Raw genomic sequence first — 19,659 nt, forward strand, 5'->3', positions numbered from 1 at the left:
TCTTAAATTCAACTTCATAAAAAGTAATAATTTCTAATTTATCTACTATATATTTATGATAATTATTATAATGAATATATTATTATTATTATAAATCCATGGCTTGTGAACTTTTAAATCTAGAACTAAATCTTGGAATCAAAACTAACAGGGCAATCTATTAAGCTTTTTGTGAAGCTACATTTCTGATCACTATATCCTGACCATTCATGGCATCTTATGAATACAGGAATAAGAACCACTGAGTTTCATTTAAAACAATTTGACGATGAAATGCAATGGCTATTTTAAAACAAAAGGACATTTTATATGGCACCAAGTGTGGATATAGGATACTGTGCGTCAGAGATAGTGAGACATTCCCCTCCCACATCCCGACAGGCAATGGATGTGACTCATTTTTTTGTTGGCATGTGCTAAATCTTTGGCTGAGTGATCCTAATGTAATGCTGAAACTATGACAACAATACACTACTCAGAGGATTGCTTTCTTAGAGATAAGATGTTTGGCACAGGCCCTGAAGTTCAATCACTGTGATAGAAACCTGCACTTTTGCAAATTAGAATTGAGTTGTATGCGTCCCCCACCCCAAGACTATACAACACCAAATTCCATAATGATCACAAGGTCACTATAGAATTAAAATGGAGTAAAAGTGACACAAACAACAAATAACCCAGGAAAATGGATGCTCCCTTCCCTTGATGCACCTTTTGGTACTAGGTACAGTCAGTTCTACCTGGATCCTCAGTCCCTAGACACCTCCCCCCTTTTTGGAGATCTTTCAAAAGGATCATTTGGAAAACCTCATCAGACTTCCCTGGAATAAAAGAGGAAGCATAAAGACATAGTATCCTAAGATCATAGGCCTAGAACTGGAAGAGACACAAAGAATATCTAGTTAAACCTTCTCATTTTACAGTTTGGGAAAATAAGATCCAGAGAGTTTAAGTGACTTGAGCAAAATCATGCAGGCAGTTAAGTGTCAGAGACAGGATTTGAACCAAGTAGAAGTGGTCTTTCCACTGCACCATGCCAAGTATCAGTGGTCTTTCCATTGTATCATACCACTCCACTCATTTTACACAAGTAAATTGAGCTCCAGAGTGGTTCAGACATTTGCCCAAGTTGAGATCTGGAATATTCCCCAAGCCCTAAAACTCAGTGGGAAATGCTGATTCCAGAGGGAGTCCAAGAAAAGGTTGACAAGACTGTCTTACATGAGCTAACAAGGGGATAGAAAAGTAAATTGTTTGAACAGTCCAAGGAAGGAGCATTCTAAAAGCCAGCAGAAGAGATAGTCTCTATGGAGGGTGGGACCCCAAAAATATATATATATATATTTGTTTATTTATGAAATGAATGAATGAATGAATAAATGAATAAATAAATAAATGGTTTCAAAGGGACAGAATCTAGTTGAATCTCCAGAAGTAGGGATTCTTAACCTTTTTATGTGTCACAGACCCCTTTTGGCAGTCTGGAGAAGCTAATGATTTTTTTCAGAATGTTTTTAATGCATAAAATGAAATACATAGAATTATAAAGGAATTCAATTATATTACAATTATCAAAATGTGTATATATGTTTATGTGTATGTATGTCTATATACACAATATACATATAGACATATATGTGTATTGTGTGGATAGACAGTTTCTGAACTTTAAGTTAAGCATCTTTGTTCTAGAGTAATTCTTCTATGATTCAACTGCTACTGAATGATCTCCTAGAGAGGAGTTAAGCAGATGAACTGAATGGCACCACTAGGGAGACAACCAGCAGATGAGGAGGAGAAAGGACATCAAGAATAAGGGCACCCAGGACACATAACAGGGACAGCAAAGAGCTAATGGCAAGAATGAGAGTGGCTAGCATATGGGGCTAGCAAAGGATCCTTGGAGGGAACACCAATGTGAAATGGCAAAAGCTAGCCTCCTCATTCTGGGAAAGGGTGATATTTGAAGTCAAAGAGACTGAGGAATGGTGGCCTCCTTTGAGGGGGCAGGTCTTCTAACAGCCTTATGGCCTTGTATGTGAGCTAGGAAGAGGAAGGGCTCTGGGGCTGGCTCTGCCACTCACTCACTAATCATATGACTAACCTCAAACAAAGCATTTAATCTAAGCCTCCATTTTTTCACTTATAAAATTGGGATAATGTCTTTATTGCGTACACCTCAGTACTGCTGAAAGGAACAAAGAAGATAATGCATGGAAAAGCATTTTGAAATGAAAGCAGCACATAAATGATGTTACTGAGTTAATCGCAATTTATCCTCTTATATAAGCCTACCATAACTTCCCCTATGCACCACTTCGCATCCTTTTTGGGAGGCAGGGTGATAGAGCTAATAGCATGCTGGTTTTAAGTCAGGAAGTCCTGGGTTCAAATTCCCTTCATACACTGTGTGCTACAAACACTGTAGCAATAGGGACAAGTCACTTAATATGACCTTCAGTTACCTGATCTAAAAAATGGAGATATTCCTCATAATACCTACTTTGCAAGGTTGTCATGAGGCAAAGTTTGCAAAACCATCTAAAGTAAAGGTTATATAAATTTCAGTAATTATTATCATCTTTCATCAATGTCAACAACTTGAGATATGGTTGGTATGGGAAATAAATATAATTCCTATGTGACTGAGTTGTTCTAGGGAGTGTATGAGGCACAGGGTAGTTGGGTGACTTATCCAGGATCCCTCTGTAAGAAAGTGTCAGAGGCAGGATTTGAAACTTGGTCCAAGTGCTACATTCTTTCTACTCTGCCACCAAGCCACTATTTCTTCCATTGTCTTAATCTCTGATGATTCTCAAACCCAGGGAAACAAAGGCTGTATCTGTGATGAGAGTTTGTGGGTCATACACATCTCAAAACATTTATCTTTTAAATTAAAGGGGGCTTTGGGAAAATCCTTTAAACTCATATTACATCTAATACTATATGCTTCTGGAATAATTGATGTTTCAGTGGTAATGAAATGGATTCTGTACCTATCAAAGGGGTCAAAGGGTAGTAAAATTTTGACCCTTAAAGTCCCCTTTTCCCCAAGATAAAGGGGAAGAAGAGGATGAGGAAGAAGAAGAGAAAGAAGAAGAGGAGGAAAAATATGGGAAAAAAGAAAAGAATGAGAAGGAAGAGGAAGGGAAGGAGAAAAAAGATGATGACTAAAGGAGTTAAAACTGTTATAGGTTTGTTCACTGAATTTAGTATATGCAAACATTTTGCTGTCACATTTTCATGAAGATAGTTGTGACAAATAACTCTTCCCTGCATATATTAGTCTATGATTAAAATTGTAAGCAAGTAATCCATTGCTTTCAAGTAATCTAAAGGCTAAACTCTGGGGAAAAAAAGAAACAAACACAAAAAGACACTGTACAATTTGTATCTAACGGTTCAGAAAATGAGAAGAAATATCTAAAAAACACATTTTATTAGATCATCTTCCTCTGGAATTGCTATGTAGGATGCCATGTTTGAATACCCATCCTTTCTCTTGGCCAACAGCTGGATAATGAAATGGAGGGAAAGCATTTTTCCCCTCTCAAAGAAAGTCTGTGTTGTCAGTAAAAATAATAAACTGCTCAGATAAAGGAGAAAGATTTCTGTAGGAATAGATAAAAAAACCAGAAAAAGTTTAACTTTGAGGGGCAGTTATCAATGCAGAAGGAAAAAAAATTAAGTGATATTCCAGTTTCACAGTCCCCAGATGAGTCATTGACAACATTCTGGAAGCCTAGCTTCTGCAATATTCATGAGTTTAACAAGCCAACTGAATCATGGCCAGGTGGGTGCTTAATAAATACGATTTGATGACAATGATTGCAGCATAAGACTCACAAATGTATCTTAATGTGAGCAATAATATACACTAATGGGCCCAAATCAACACCAGTATACCACTTCTAAAAGGACTTCTAAAATGACCTAAAGACAATGAGCTCCATTCTCCTCAGTGCTCATCATTGTCTGCTAAGTAAATGGATAAGTACTTAAGTCAAATCAATCTTTCAGGTCATAATAATATCAAAACTTCATGAAAGTGTCCCTCTGTAAATGTCTAATTTATCACTAGGGATTAGGCCCCAGTGACAGCCAAGCCCACTAGTGAGATGATTTCAACTATACTTGTATATAACAAACACTGACTGGTTAATGTCCAAAAAAGAGACTAAGGATAAGAGAGAATAATCAGCAAATTGATGGATTCCATCTCTATCTATACTTCTGTAAAAGAATGATCATTTGTCTGTTAAAGATTTTATGACTTCATTAGATTTCTGAAACCTGTGAAAAATATCAGGTAAACTTCAGTTCAGGCTACAAAACCCAGAAGATGGAATTAAAATATATCTTCATTTGCCAATAGGCCTTAATTGAAGAGGAATACATCCTGCTTAAAGCAATTGATTACCCTTGATTATAAAGAAGGATAAATAGAATTCTAACTTACAAATTATACTAAAATGTTCTAGCTTACAGGTTTGGGGTCTTAAGCCATCACACATTTTAATTAAATTATTTTTAAAAAACGAACATACCTCAACCATTTTCTTTGTTGGTTTGTTTGGGGGGGGGGGGGGAGACAAAAAGGGTTAAGTGACTTGTCCAGAGCCACACAGCTAGTAAGTATCAAGTGTCTGAGGCCACATTTGAACTCAGGTCCTCCTGAATTCAGGGCTAGTGCTCCATCCACTGCTCCACCTAACTGCCCCCACAACCATTTTCTGAAGTGAAACATTCATTCTTGTTACAACCAAACTGGCAAAGTCATAATTCATTCTCTAGGCAACTGTCGCTGTATTGACAGTAACCACTTCTCTGTTAGCAAGTTAACTCTATCTTTGGGAAAATGATGTTGTGAAAACAAAGTAAATTCATTATTGATACAACAATTCCACTTCATCCTGTAATCCATACCATAGTTTAGGCATTTTGCCATGCCATAAAGCCCACTAAAAAAGGCCAATGTCAAAATAATCCACAATTAGGACAAACAACTAAAGTAACAAATCTAATGCAATTTATAATAAAATTGAAAATTAATGGTCCAAAAAGTGTAACATTTTGCAAGCAATGAATACAAGCAAATTGCAATTTTATGTCATTTAAATTATTCTTCACTCCAAAGCAACATTTTTTATAATTTTAAACAATCTTTCCTTACTTGGTCTTCTACTTCGTTCACTCACATCAAAAGCTCCAGGCTAACTTGGATTATACTCTATACCCATTCTAAACCCTGCACTCTTCTACCTCCAACAAGCTGTGAGCTATTCCCTCTTTGACTGTGGAATTTTGAGCCATCTTTTAAAATCCATCTCAAGTACCACGGCAGAATCAGAATCACAGAATATTGGAGGTGGAAAGGACCTCATTAGTCAACTAGTCCAACACATACTTGAAATAGAATCCTCTCCACAAGTGACCTGTGAAATGGTCTGTCATCTAGCCTATCCTGGAAGATATTCGATGTGGGGGAACCCACCACCTCCTGAGTCAGCCCATTCCACTTTAGGATAGGAATGACTGTTAGGAAGTTCCTCCTGGCATCAAGCTGAAATTTCACTCTGTATAATTTCTACCCACTGCTCCTTGTTATACCCTCTGGGGCTAAGCAAAAGTCAAAACCTTCTTCCATAAACAGTCTTTCAAATACTTTAGGAGAGCACTCATGCCTAACCTTCCCAATACCCATCCCTCTTCTCTTCAGCTGAAATATTAACTCATCTTCATACTGTGTAATTTAAGATTCTAAATGTAGATTCTAATCTGTTCCCCCAGTTTTGGGGAAAACTGACTAAAATCACTGATAAAACGAGTTTAGGTTTTTAAGGGTTTATTAGAAAATAGAAAGAAAAAGATTGAGAAACAGAATTCCAACAGCCCGGCATTCCTATCTTTCCTCAAATTTCCTGTGAAGTCCTCTGCCACCGCCGCCGCCACCACCACCAAGTCAGGAACCCAAAAGCGCCAGAGCTCTCCGTGCAGGCTCCCTTTCCTCCTTCCTGTCTCCTCCCAGACAATAGGAGGCTCCTCAAGTTGATTGGCTGGTAGCCTTGATAGACAGCACCCATGAGTAAACGTCATTTCCTGACGCCAAGGAAAAGCCACAATGTCTCTGAGGCATTTTCCTCATGGTGGAGCTTTCCCACAGCAAGTCTCCAGTAGGTGGCATCATTCCAATCATTACAATACCATGATTAAGGAATGAACTGGAGTCCCTTCACCATCTTGACTCCCCTTCTTTGGATAGTTCTCAACATCTTTCTTAAATTATGGTGCCTGTGTGCTCTTACCAGGATAGAGTAGAACAAGTCAATCACTTCCTTACTCCCAGACTAATGTAACCCAGGTTTGATTTCACTTTTTTGGCTCCCTTATCACTGTTGAGCTTGTAGTCTCCACTGAAGTACCCAGATTTTTTTTTTCATTAGAACTATGGTCTAATCATGTCTCCCTTATCTTATACTTGGCAAAGTCAAGGAAAGACTTTTCATGTGTCCTTATTAAATTCCATCTTATTAGATTCTGCCCAGTGTTCTAGCCTGCCCAGTTCTTTTCAGTTCCTAATCAACATCTGACTAAATAATTATAATTCCCAGCTTCATGTCATTTACAAGCTTAATGAGGAAACCATGTTGTCTAAGACATTCTCCTCCATGAAGTTTTCCTTGGTCTTTCCCTTGAATGTCATACAAAATTGTTTTCAATCTCTCTACTGCACTCATAAAATAATCTGTGCACGTGTGGCTTTATCATCTAGATAGACTGCCTTCATGTGACTAGGTATTTAAGTCTAAATCTTATCTAAAGGACCTCTCTCCCCCTACATACAAACAGTGCTCTGTACACAGAAAAAAGTTTGTTGAACTGAATTAAACTTAACTCAGAAACTTCTTCCTCCAAGAAGTTTCCTAGGGTATACAATAGTCACAAAGTGCTATACACCAGAAGATGCTTGGGTATACATTCATTGGATATAGATGCATTCACTAAGACATCCAAACCACACATAACTACACCAGCCAACTATTTTGTTTGTTTTACTAAAATGGATGTTTGTCCTTTTGAGTCACTTTTTAAAAAATGGATTTTAACTGAGCTAGGCCATTTTTTATTAAAATAATTTAATGATGGCATTATGCAAACATAACCCAAGGAAGACCATTTGAAACTGAAACCAAAAACTGACACAAAGCAAATCTGTAAATGTTGCTTTCATGGGCCAACACATTTCTAAAACTAACGATTGTTTACCAAATAGCTTGAGACTGTTAGTCTTAATTATCAGGGCACTAGCTCTTCAACAGTGTTTTTAAGCCCATCAATTAACCACAGGAACAAAGAGTAAATACAAACATTAATTATTACTCCTTTGATATGCTAACACCTCAGTGAAGACTAATGGTTCCTAATACTTATTCAATAAACAAATTATTAGGTAACAGGGAAAGGAGTCAAGATTGCCAAATCTCATTTGTGAATACATTCTGTCACTTGACATTAGCTATGCTCTAATTTAGCTTCTGTACACACAGATTAGAGTTTTTCTCCTCATCACATTTTCCAGAAACTTCATTGAATGTGCTGTATGCTTTCCTATATTATTCAATCTAAATTATAAATTAGCAAGCCAAGAAAGGTCAGCACCTGATAGCCAAGCTTCTGCAAGAGACCCTCTCTGGGCTTAGGAAGGCAGAGCAAACTCCAAAAGCTCTTCCTCCTTGGTAAAGCCCTGTCCAAGGTCAACCTTAGAGAACCTGGTTTTATCTTTGTGTCATGTTGCAGCATCAGGATAAAGCTTCTGTGGGTTCAATTATCAACTCCTTAAAACTTGGGGTTTCCCTTTGATTTGCACCTTACTCCCTTAGCAGCTGACTGTTATACAACTTACACATATTATAACAGAAATTCTTAACTACATGAGCTGTTTCAGAGTTTGAAGGTAGATATCCCTCCCATTCCCACCCTCACCCCAAACTTGAACTGATTTTTAGAAACTACTTGAGCATCATTTGGTTAAGGGAAAACATGATAGTCCTCTCTTTCAAATTCCATGTTATTAGTCATGGAAACAATATTCACTCTTAAACTGCACTTCTAGTTTGGATGACCATTCACTTGTTAAATACATCTTCCTAAAGTGCAGATCTGACCATGTCACCCTTCCCACACCAACCCCCACCCCAATTCACTAAACTCCAGTGGCTCCCTATTGCTTCCAGGATCAAATAGAAAACCCCCTGTTTAGTATTCAAAGCCCTTTATAACCTAGCCCCTTTACCTCTCTTGTCTTCTTACACCTTACTCCCCCTCTCCTCCCCTCCAACCTAAGTACTCTGCAATCCTGTGACTTGGGCTTCCTTTGGGTTCCTTCCACAAGACACTCCATGTCGAGACTCAGGGCTGAAATGTTCTTCCTCCTCAACTCCACCTTCTGGCTTCCCTTGCTTCCTCCAAGTCTCAGCTAAAGTTCTACCTTTTGGAAGAAACATTTCCCAACCCTCCTTAATCTTAGTGCCTTTCCTCTGAGATTATCTCCGATTTCAGTATGTATCTTGTTTGTACAGAATTGTTATCTCCCCGGTTAGATGGTGAGCTCTTGGGGAGTAGGGTTGGTCTTTGCCTTTCTTTGTATCTCCAGCACTTAGCATGGCACGTTGACTGACACCTGGCTGTTGTCCTTCATTCTCAAAGAGGAACAAAATGACATCATTATGTTGGAGGTCAAGGTACAATGTGGCTGATCAGACCAATATGACCTTGGAAGACTCAACAACAGGTTGGGCACAAATAGTCCATATGAGCATTTGGGCATAATAGACACTTAATAAATGCTTGTTGACTTCATGACACCAAATTTGTGGAAGTGATCTAAGGTAACAATTGTCCTGCATCTCAGATGATCCTGACTTGCAGCTGCACTTGAATACAGAATCCACCCCACCCTAGATATCATATTCACTGTGTACATATCTTGTTTTTATTTAAACATATATGTGCTGTTTCCACAGATAGAATGTAAATTCCTTGTGAGGAAGACCTATTTCATTTTGTCTTTACATCCTTCAGTACTTAGCACACAGTAGGTGCTTGATTATACACAGCGATTTTTTTTCCCTGCTAGAATAACAATTGCTAAGCATTAGATACCCAGATCAGGTAAGGCTCTCTCAGGTTTCCCCTCAATGTATTTTATTCTAAGAAACATTAAGCTGCTAGAGGTGCTTTGTAAATTACCATATCTGAGATAAACTTGCTAATGTGGTGAATCACAAAGATGTTCATACTGCTTAGGTGTGTGCCAAAAGATTTGACCTCAGATCCATTTTCTTGTACCAAGAACTGACCATAGGCAAATGAGTTCTAAGCCACTTGGCACCTGCAGAATTACTGACATGGGGAACCCTCAAGGACTAGTAATTTCTAGCAATCCTGTCTCTGAGACACTTGGGAATAAGTATAGGAACTATGGAAAAGTCAGTAAAAACAATGCATCTCTCCCTTTCCCCCAACATACAAACAGTCTGACAATCTGCTTTGGTTTCACTCCAGCAATCAGAAAAGTTGCCACTTTAAATAAAACCCTATTTCTTTCCAAGTAATATGACTACTAGTCTCAAAAGTCTCCAAGAATTAGCCTATACATAGCTAGCATCACCGGCTGTGGGATACCAGAAAAACTAAATGTCTCAGTCCCATAGGATTTGATTATTTTTCATAATCAAGGCCACATTCAAGAAGGGTCACTTTAAGAGGAACTAAATGAAGAAGAGGACTAAATATGTTTATTAGTTCATTAATCATTTTATCATTACTAAACAAAGCTGTTCTGAAAAGAATTACTCAAGTAATTTTTATAGTTGGAAGTGACCTTGGAGTTAAATTATTCTAATGCCCTTATTTTACTTAGGAGGAAACTAAAGTTCAGAGAGTTGGAACTAAAACCCCTTTCCCCAAAATGCCACAGTTCATTCAACACTTCTGTTTGATGAGGAATTCAATTCCTACAAGCAGGCAGTTTTCTCCACTTTGTCTTTTTTTGTTGAAAATGTTACTGCTTTGCTGTGATTATATCAAATAAAATTGGCTTTCCATTAGCTTTGACTTATTGATCTTTGTTTCACTTTCTGAAGCAACAGAGAATAAGCATATCCTTTTCCCCAAGAGGTTCTTTCACATATTGGAAGACAATGAATTAAGGAGGAAGGGAGGGAGGGAGGAAAGAAGGGAGGGAACTTAAGTGATTTTTGATTGATTAATTGAAGGAAGGAGAAAGCATTTATTAGGTATTTACTATGTTCTGGTCACCATTCTAAGCATTGAGGACATAAATATAAGCACACAAAAGTCCCTACCCTCAAGATGCTTACAGTCCAGTGAGGGAACAGAACACATAAAGGTAAAATGAGGGGTGGGGAGAAGAGTTCATGTGGCATCATAGTTTGAAAATGGCTAAGAAGTGACCTGGAAGCCTGGTTCTGTGCAAGATAAAAAAAATTCACCTAGCAGAGTCCAAGACAGAATCCAAATTCTGGGCAGAGTGAGATAAGAAAGATGGCATGAGTTAAAGTGGAATGGTTTGGAAATAATCCATTATCATCACCCAAGTCTTCTCTTCTTTACATTTCAAAACATCCCCTATTTCTTAAATCACTATCTAGTCAGGAAGACTAAATGTTAACTGGTCAAACAACCATAGATGTTACAAAGCATCCCAGGAAGAAATATTCATTATAATGTCGACAAAGTACATGGGTACTGGTGAGCTAAAGGAATAGATGAAGTTAGGAGAGATTAATAATAAGAAAAAAAGGATTCTTTTCTTGCAAAAGTTAACATCTACTCTCCTTTGTGTAATTTAAAATTCTAAATGTGGGTTCTAATCTGTCCCCCCCAGTTTTAGGGGGAAACTGACTAAAATCACTGATAAATGAGTAGAATTTTTAAGGGTTGATTGAAAGATAGTAAAAGAAAGAGAAAGATTGAGAAGAGATTTCTTATAACCTGGCAATCCTAGCCTTCCTAATCTCCCACTTCTGAAGTTCCCTGCCACCATGCCTATGTCTCCCAGCCAAAGAGGAAGCACAGTCCCCCCAGCCTCCACTGCCTCCTTCATGTTCCCCTCCCAGAAATGGGAGGCTCCTCAAGTTGACTGGCTGGTAGCCTTGATAGACAGAACCCATGAGCAAACGTCACTTCCTGACGCCAAGGACCTTGACCACATGGCTTGCCCTTAGATGCCTTCTCCTCATGGTGGAGCTTTTCTACTGTAAGTCTCCAGCAGGTGGCATCATTCCAATCGTTACACCTTTAAGGTTAGAGGCAGATATGACACCAACAATTCGCTGTTGTTGGGGAATTTCACAGCACTTTTATATACCATTTTATAGGATCCAGTAATTCTGAGGTATTCACTAAATGGTACAGAATAAATCTTGAAAACAGTGATTACCAACATAAACAGCCTGCAACAAGATCTCACTAAAATGGCAAACTACATGTGAAAGAAAAGGTTTAGATAATGACAGAAGAAGCAATTGAAAACAAAGCACTGGGAAGACTAAGGAAAAGTAATCCTGAAGAAAATATTGTACATTATTCAAAGTGATGTAAGCCAGAAAAAATGGAACATGATGGATGAAATATTGTAGGAAAAATAAAAAGACAAAAGAAGGAAGAGAATGGGAGGTTGCAAATTGAAACTGACCAAAATGAGAGAAAATGAACAGGACATGAACTAAACATATCCAAAAGAATACATTTAAAAATTAGTAACAAGATCATTATCACCCTACAAACAAAATAAGAAAACTAAATAGAATATGGAACATACAATTTTATTATATATTAAGTGCCTATGAGTAAAGTTCGGTGGTATTGTGGTAGGTGCTGGAAGCACAAAGACAAAAGTAAAAAGAAATCCCTGCCTTCAAAAGGCTTAAAATCTAGGGTGGGGGAGTGGGGGAGGGGGAAGTACAGAATGATGGCAGGGATGGAGTATGTATATAAAGAAAAATATATACCAAGTAACATAGTAATTTCAAAAGGAGAGGAACAAAACTCCTGCAGGACAGATTAGGAAAGGAGGCAGCTGAGGTTTGCTTTGAAGGAAGCTAGGTGCTTTATGTTTGTTTGGTTGGTTGGGGTTTTTTTTTTGGGGGGGGGGGTTGAGGCAAAGAAGAGGAGGAAGGAGTACATTCCAGACTTTGAGAAGTAACTCTGTCTATGCCAGAGGCAGGAGATGAAATACCAAGGACAGGCAGCAAGCAAAAGTCCAGTTTGACAAGAGTGTCCGTGAGGGAAAACAATACTGACATAAGACTGGATAGACAGGTTGGAGTCAGATTGTGGAGAGTCCCAATACTAGAGATTTCTGATCAACTGATGGCACATTCATAAGGTTACTTTATACAAATCAATAAATGTTTCTTAATCACCTACTAGAGGTCAGGTATTGTGCTAAGTGCTTGATAGGCACAGCTTATGATGTATTTTATCTTCTTCAGAATTGTTCTAAATAACAGTTATTAAGCACTGACTATATACAAAGGTCAGTTGCTGGGGATAAAATGAAAAAACAAATCAAATTCCTTATGGGACTTAAATTCTACAGTTCATGAAGGAAGGCGTTATCAAGTTTGCTAATTATAATAATTGTTTTCTTAAGAAAATCTTCAATAAAATTTTATTTTTTTTTACTTTTCACTAAATTTATTGTTTCCAAACTGAAGAAAAGAGCCTTTGTTAAGCACCTACTATGTTCCAGGCACTGTTCTTGGTGTTATAGGATAAAAAGGGGGAAGGAGAGGAGAATGGTTGTTGACTTGATTTGAAACAGTTTGTCTTCAGAGAGTTTACATTCTAGGGAAATAACATATACATAAAAAAGTATATATGGAATGTATCCGAAATAAATCCAAGGTATTGGGCAGAGGGGTGTTCAGAGCTGACAGAATCAGGAAAAGTTTCTAATAGAAGGTGAGGCATGAGGAAAATGTGGGATTCTAAAGATCCTAAAGCACAATAATAAATACTTGCTGATTGATTATCTTGGGATAAGGCCTGCTTATGATCTGGAACCTTGGTCGAATACTTTTGTTTCTCGGATTGTCAATTTGCTCAACAGTAAAATGAGACTTGGATTAGCAGATCTGAGGTCCCTTCCAGCTCCAAATTTGTGATTGTTTGTTTGAAATTGTACTATGAAGAATAAACCTGCTCTAAACATGAAGGAAGAGTCACAGGAAACTTCTGAATGCCAGAACTGCCAGGGGCAGGGGATGGTCAACATTTTCTCCAAATCTCCATATGTGTTTCTCATTGCATTCTAGTCTGTTCACCCTTGCACAATCATAGGAAAACCCAGAATGTTCTCAAAGAGAAGCTTATGTAATATCAGTGAAGGGCCCAACTTCTCAAGTCACATTTTTTTTTTTTAACATGGAGAGAAGATTCATGGGCCTCTAATATTCTTCACATTTAGCAACACCTGAATTTAGTATTCACAAAGGTACTGGAGTAAAGGAAATGTCTTCAAAATAGCATCTTCCTTTAACCAGCAACACTTACGTAACCAAATTTCAGAAAAAGGGGGGGGGGGAAACCAACACAAAAATAGCACAGCTAATTCAATCAATAAACATTAGAGCTTTTGAAAGAATGGAAGCATATCATCCAACATCCTGACCCTGTAACCACAAAGCAAACAAGCTCGTCTTTAAGACACTGAATTGGTTATTATTATTACTGTAGTTATATGTAATTATGATTGTTACCAGAATCATTCGTGTTACTACAGCTTTCACTTACCCCTTTTTAAGGAAAAGCTAAACTTTTCTAGGCCTATTTTTTCACTCTAAATAATCACAGGCATTTTTACGTATACCCATGTACCCTAATGTTAAAAACGTCTCTATAATCTTTCATTTTTGTCAACCTGAAAACAGCGTAATTTAAGTTCCAAAAAAATCACACTTGAGCAAAAAATAAATTCATACTGAGAATTCACTTACAGTCTTTCAACAGTGTAGATTAAAATAGTCAATCCCTTCAAGCATCCGGTCTGATCTCACCTCTCTGAACCTGTTTACTACTGGAAAAATTAGTTTACAGAGGGTGATTTCCCAGGTTCCATCTGGCTGACATCCCATATGTTCCTGTCTTGTTCATTACTTCACTAAACTGACCAGTTGTTTTATTCCACCAAATTCGCCAGCTGTTTTAGCACTTACATAGTCACAACCTGTTCTACTGCACAGAAACCCACTTTTGTGGTATAGAAAAAAATTATAAATAACTATTCTGCCAAAGTATGAGCTTCCAGAAGCAGCTTATGCATGTGGTATCCTGGAATAGCATTCTTAAATTTTTTGCAATCAAGATCTCTTTACATTTAAAAAAAAATTATTGAGGAGTGCCCCCCCTCAAGCTTTCCATCTATTAATAGCTAATGTATTGAAAATCAAAATGTCTTAGTGTTGTTATGAAAATAGGTTTGATCTCGTGATCCACCCAGAAAGGGTCTCAGATATTCCTGGGGGTCACCAGACTATATTTTAAGGATTGCTACCCCAGAAAGTAGAAACTGTACTAAATGGCCATTCGAGAAAATACTCCTGATCCCAATACAAAGAGGTAATCTAAAAGTAATATCCAAATGTTTCCTGAGGATCTCAAAAATACATTTTATTAGTTTTCTTTGCTGCTAGTTCTACAAAAGCAGAATACAGAAATTAAACTATACAGCTCCATAAAGATGACCTTGAACCTTATAGGTTGTTTTTCTTTTCTTCTCTTTTTTTAAATTAGTAGTCCATCTTGTTCCTAAACAAGAATCGTTCAAGGTATTTCTACTAAAGAAGTCATGTCATTCACCTTAATGAAATGTTTTATAAACTGCCCAATTTCAAAATAATTGAAAACTAGATAACATTTGTAAAGCAAAAAATAAAAAACCCACTAAAATAATTTTCTTAATATTAACACAGCAATACAAGTCAAGCTTATGTCCCATTCCACCCTTTAATCATGATGTAGACCCATGTTTCTTTTTTTCAGTCTTGTTATAAATTTCCTAAATTTAATAATATTTTTGCCTGATTTATGCTGACTTCACAAAGCAATGTCTACCAGCAGTCTCCCCTCATATAGATTTGGAGGGGTTGGGAAAAATCAAGTAAATTAGTTCTCCATAACCTGCAGAAAAACAAGAGTTAGCTGATTTTCTTTTTAAACTTTCCAATCCACAGTTGAAATACCAAGTATAAAGAATTCTTCCCAAACCTATCGCTGTTACCATCTTCTTGCCTTAATTAGCAGATCAAGTAGTGAAAAAAATGAATAAATAAAAGGACCCTATCTTCATTTTCACCATCAGTCAGAGTTCAATACCTTTCTATCTTTATAAAGCTCTGTTAATTTCAGCAAGTAATGGATTCTCTCTACCTACATTAAAGGATTCCTTTCAGCAATTTTATTTGCTTAAACTGACCTTTAATACCTAAGAATTGAGGTAATCCCAACATAACCACTAGTCAAATAATTAGCCCCCTGTTTAAAATATAAACAATCCCATGTTTTCTTGACCTCTATTTATTGAGTGTTTTAAAACAAATAGGCTCACACCCTAAAAAGGGGGAGGAGGAAAAAGAGTGAATAAGGATTAAGAACAACTCTTATTTTCCTATGAAACTAACTCTAATATACAAACCAGACATTTGCAGTTGGGGATTTGATCAGGGGTGGGCAGGCCAGAATCTAGGAACACTGGTAATTAGTAACATTAAAAAAAAAATCCAAATGACTGTCATATTACATCTTGTATTTGTTTCTATTTAAATATCAAAAACATTATATTTTTGCTTGACTCATGGGGCCTCTCCCACCATAGACCAGTCTCCAGAGGAGATACGGTCATTTCTTCACACAACTTTAATATACATGAATGTATACTTAAAAACCTTATTACATCTAGGTCTGCACTGAACTTTTAAAAAGTTCTCAAAATATGTATTTTAGAAAATGTTTCTTCTTTTTCTTCCTCACCCTTTCATATTTATCTAAAGGTTAAAATGATTATTCCAACTTATTGCTATTTCATCAAGGCATATTAAAACATTTAAAGGTATTTCTGTTTTGTGTTTGCCTATTTAATTTTAGTGTACTCATTAAAAGGGATTTCCCACTTTTTTTCTTTATTTGGATTTGTCCAATCAAAGGGAATTATCTAAACACCACATAAGAGCACTGGAAAAAAAATTCTTCTTAACATTCCTGAGCTCCAAAATTATTTGATTTGCTTCGCTGTTTCACTTTTTCCTGGCAAAAAGGAAAAGGAAAACTTCTGTGTCTGAAAACCCTTTTGAAAGACTGGGACAACAGCAGCAGCATATGGACTCTGGTGAGTCAGTGGGGGCTGTTGCAAGGAGAAAGAGATCTGCTGTCCCCCATTCCTCCATGTTCTAGTCCAGTTGCTAGTGTGCAAAATGGGCTGAAAGCATGGGCCCATTCCATAAGCAGGTGCACTCCCAATCCCCACCCACTCATTCCATTTCCAATACTCATAGCACATTTGCCCCCATCCAAGTGATTTCAGAAGTTCAAGAAGCACTGTGGTGAGGCTCTGGTCCAATAGGACATCTTACGAGGAACAGTGATTGAAACTGCTACTATTAGTAATCAGAATCACTATTAATTAGATTTGTGGAGGGAGAGCAGGTATATGACAGGTGAAAGTAGAAAACTAAGCTAGGAAGTAGTCAAGGATGCATGTTCCACATAGAGCTAGCAAGCCACAGCAGTGAGCTGAGAATTTTGAAGTTAGAGGAAAAGGAATTACTTCGCTGGCATCCATAAATCATGGTACCACTGATTCTGGGTTTTCCCTCAAGTGCCCAAAGCCTCTTTCCACAGCCAAGAAATAGGGAGGGAGGGAAGGGAAGGGAAGGGAAGGGAATGCAGGAGGAACGGTTGTTAGGCAAGGAGAATAAAAGCACCCAGAACACTCTTATGAGTGCAATTAGTGTTTGCTACAGACTATGACGATGATAATTAGGTTGGGGCTGGGCTGTCTAAATCTCATTTAAAAAGAAAGCAACCCAGCAACAAACTGCACTTAGACTCAGGCCTGACACTGTTACCTGGGAAACTACCCTAGCACCGAAAGTACACAAATACACACCAAAGTCGTCGTGTTCCCCCCCCCCCCCGTTGGCCCCTGGGCTCAGCTTGGGGCTAAATTAGGATGGGAGGGGCAAACTGAATCCCCCTCCCCCCCCCCCCGCAATAACACACACTCCGGCCAAACCTCTGTCAGAGCTAGGAGGGCACCCTCTATGTATGTGTGCTTGCGCGCCGCGGGTGGGTAGGGGGCAATCAAAACTCAAAGGAAGGGATTGAAGAATAAATTGAGCTGCGAGCTGGTTGCTCCAGCTGCCTTGGCTTACCCGCTCGGGGGTTTGGCCCCGGAGGCCGGCAGGCTGTCCATGGGTCCGTTGGGAGGAGGAGGCGCTGCTCTGCTTGCCGCTGCGGCAGCCGCCGAGCGCCCAGACCCCGACGTGCAGCCCGCCCGCTGCGGCCCGGACAGAGTCAGGCGCGCTCCCTCCTCCTCCTCCTCCTCCTCCTCCTTCTCCTCCTCCTCCTCCTCCTCCTCCTCGGGCTGCAGCCGAGCCAAAGCCAAAGTCAACGCCAACGCCGCCTCCCTCCGCCTCCTCTTCCTCCACCTCCTTCATTCACTTTTTCCTAGCTGACCCATCATCTTGCCACGCGGGGACTAGAAAAGGACGTGGGCGAAGAGGACCAAAAAAAAAAAAAAGAGAGAGAGAGAGAAGCCAAGGCTAGAGTCCAGCCTGCCGGGGAGGGGTCGCTCCTTCAGCGCAGGGGTGGGGGGAGGGGCTCTGCAGCGCAGGGGGCCGGGCTGGAGGCGTGCAAGGTGCTTTCAATTGTGGGAACCCTTCATAAGCGCCTGTAGGGGCGCCTGGGGCTGGGTTAGGGACGAAGTCCCAGACTACCCCCAGTCACACACCCCTTCACTCTGTCCCCGTGCCTATTACTGCTGCCCCGCATCCCACTCCCCAGGAAATTACTGCTCTTCCCCCAAGCCAATTACTGCTCTCCCCCTAAAGACAGTTATTGCTTTGCGCGCCCCCATGGTAATTATTGCTCTCCCCCCATGACAATTACTGCTTTAGCGTTCCCTCTTCCACAATTACTGCTCTCTCCCCGCCCACTCCAATTATTGCTTTGCCCATCCCCCCAACACCCTCCACCCAGTTATTTACTGCTTTCCGTTCTTCCCCCTTACCCCCTTCACACACCTTCAGGGGCAGCCCTAGAGGGTAAGTGCTGAGGTCCCAAACCTACCCCCCACCCCCACACATTCCATCACCACCAATCTGCACAGTTTTAGCTCCACTCCTCCCCTACCCAATCCCAGGAGCCCACCTACACCACCCCCGCTCTCATACGATAGGCACCTGAGTTTGCCCCAGGAGGAGCAGGGCAGATCTCTGCTCCCCGAGATTCTCCACCTGTTCGTTTCCTGCTCTTCTTTCTCACTCCCACCCCCACCGGCTTTGCTTCTCCTCTCCCGCAAAACTTAGGCGGCGGCGAGTGGAGCTGGGAAATCGAAGGGGCCCTGGTAAAGCAGTTCGGCCATTTGATCCATGTGACTGCCCCCAAGCAGATCTACATAAACAGACCGGCTCCGACTCTCCTTGTGGCGGGGAGGGACAGAGGATAACCTGCCGTGGCACCTTTAAATCATTAACCCGTAGGCAACTCACTCATGCATGGACTGGAAGAGAGGAAACCAAGCTTCAGATACAGGGTATTTGAGAGCCCAGATGCATGGGGTTACAGCCAGGAACATCAGAATTCTAGATTCCCGAAAGAGCGAACAGTCTCCCAAAGGTAGAGACAAGAGCAGATAGAGAGCCTGGAGAGAAGGTGGGTGGGACGTATAAGGGACTGCTTAAACTTTGGCCGTGGGTAGGAGCTGGACTTTAACAAGCCTCTGCATCTGCCACATTCCTCAGACTTTGTCACCCTGACTTTGAATCTCCCAGCCTGGGGAAGATCCTTTGGGGATGGGGAGAGGAAGAGTTTTTACCGGAGACCACTGGAAAATCCTATTTCTGTGCTTACCTGAGCCTTAAGGTAACTATCTCACACAGAGGGATTCAGGGCTGTCTCAGCACCTGACACATCAGGTCCAATCGTCCAATAACTATCATGACAGCACTAAGGGAGGAGATGGTGGAGTAAAGGGGCGAAGCCAAGCAAACAAATGCTTAGTACAACATACAAACTTATGCAGCACGTGGGATATTGATGTGTAAGAAGTAGTCAGGTTGAGAAATTGAAATGTTTCAACACTCCACGCTCACAAAATTCTCTTTTCCCCTGCCTGGCCTCTGGCCAGGGGAGTTTTGCAGAAAGCTTGAAAAAAATGTTTTTAATCTTTTACAACCCAGATATTGCTCTGCTGTGCCTCCCTAATATGCAGACCCTCACATAGAGGAATATTCCAAAAAGGAGAAGAATGGCACGGGCAAGGTGGGTGCTCAGCCTTAGACAGAAACCCTGGAACCAAGAGTGCTGCCAAATGTTTAACAATCCATAGTCAAAGGGAAAAAAATGTACTGGTAA

The 19,659-nt window shown here is 39.7% G+C and overlaps 1 protein-coding gene across 1 annotated transcript in view; it reads right to left on the bottom strand.

Moving 5' to 3' along the window:
- COBL (cordon-bleu WH2 repeat protein) overlaps positions 1 to 18,701 on the bottom strand; it is a 366,578-nt gene extending 347,877 nt beyond the window's left edge. The window contains exons 1-3 of the mRNA XM_043972590.1: positions 18,486 to 18,701; positions 17,733 to 17,782; positions 17,457 to 17,632 (exon numbers count right to left, since the gene is read on the bottom strand). Coding sequence (XP_043828525.1) covers positions 17,457 to 17,632; positions 17,733 to 17,741 — 185 coding nt within the window. The 5' untranslated portion in view covers positions 17,742 to 17,782; positions 18,486 to 18,701. The remainder of the gene's footprint in view (positions 1 to 17,456; positions 17,633 to 17,732; positions 17,783 to 18,485) is intronic.
- Between the last annotated feature and the right edge of the window lie 958 nt (positions 18,702 to 19,659).

This window comes from Dromiciops gliroides, chromosome 1 (assembly GCF_019393635.1).
Source record: "Dromiciops gliroides isolate mDroGli1 chromosome 1, mDroGli1.pri, whole genome shotgun sequence".
Classification (NCBI taxonomy): domain Eukaryota; kingdom Metazoa; phylum Chordata; class Mammalia; order Microbiotheria; family Microbiotheriidae; genus Dromiciops; species Dromiciops gliroides.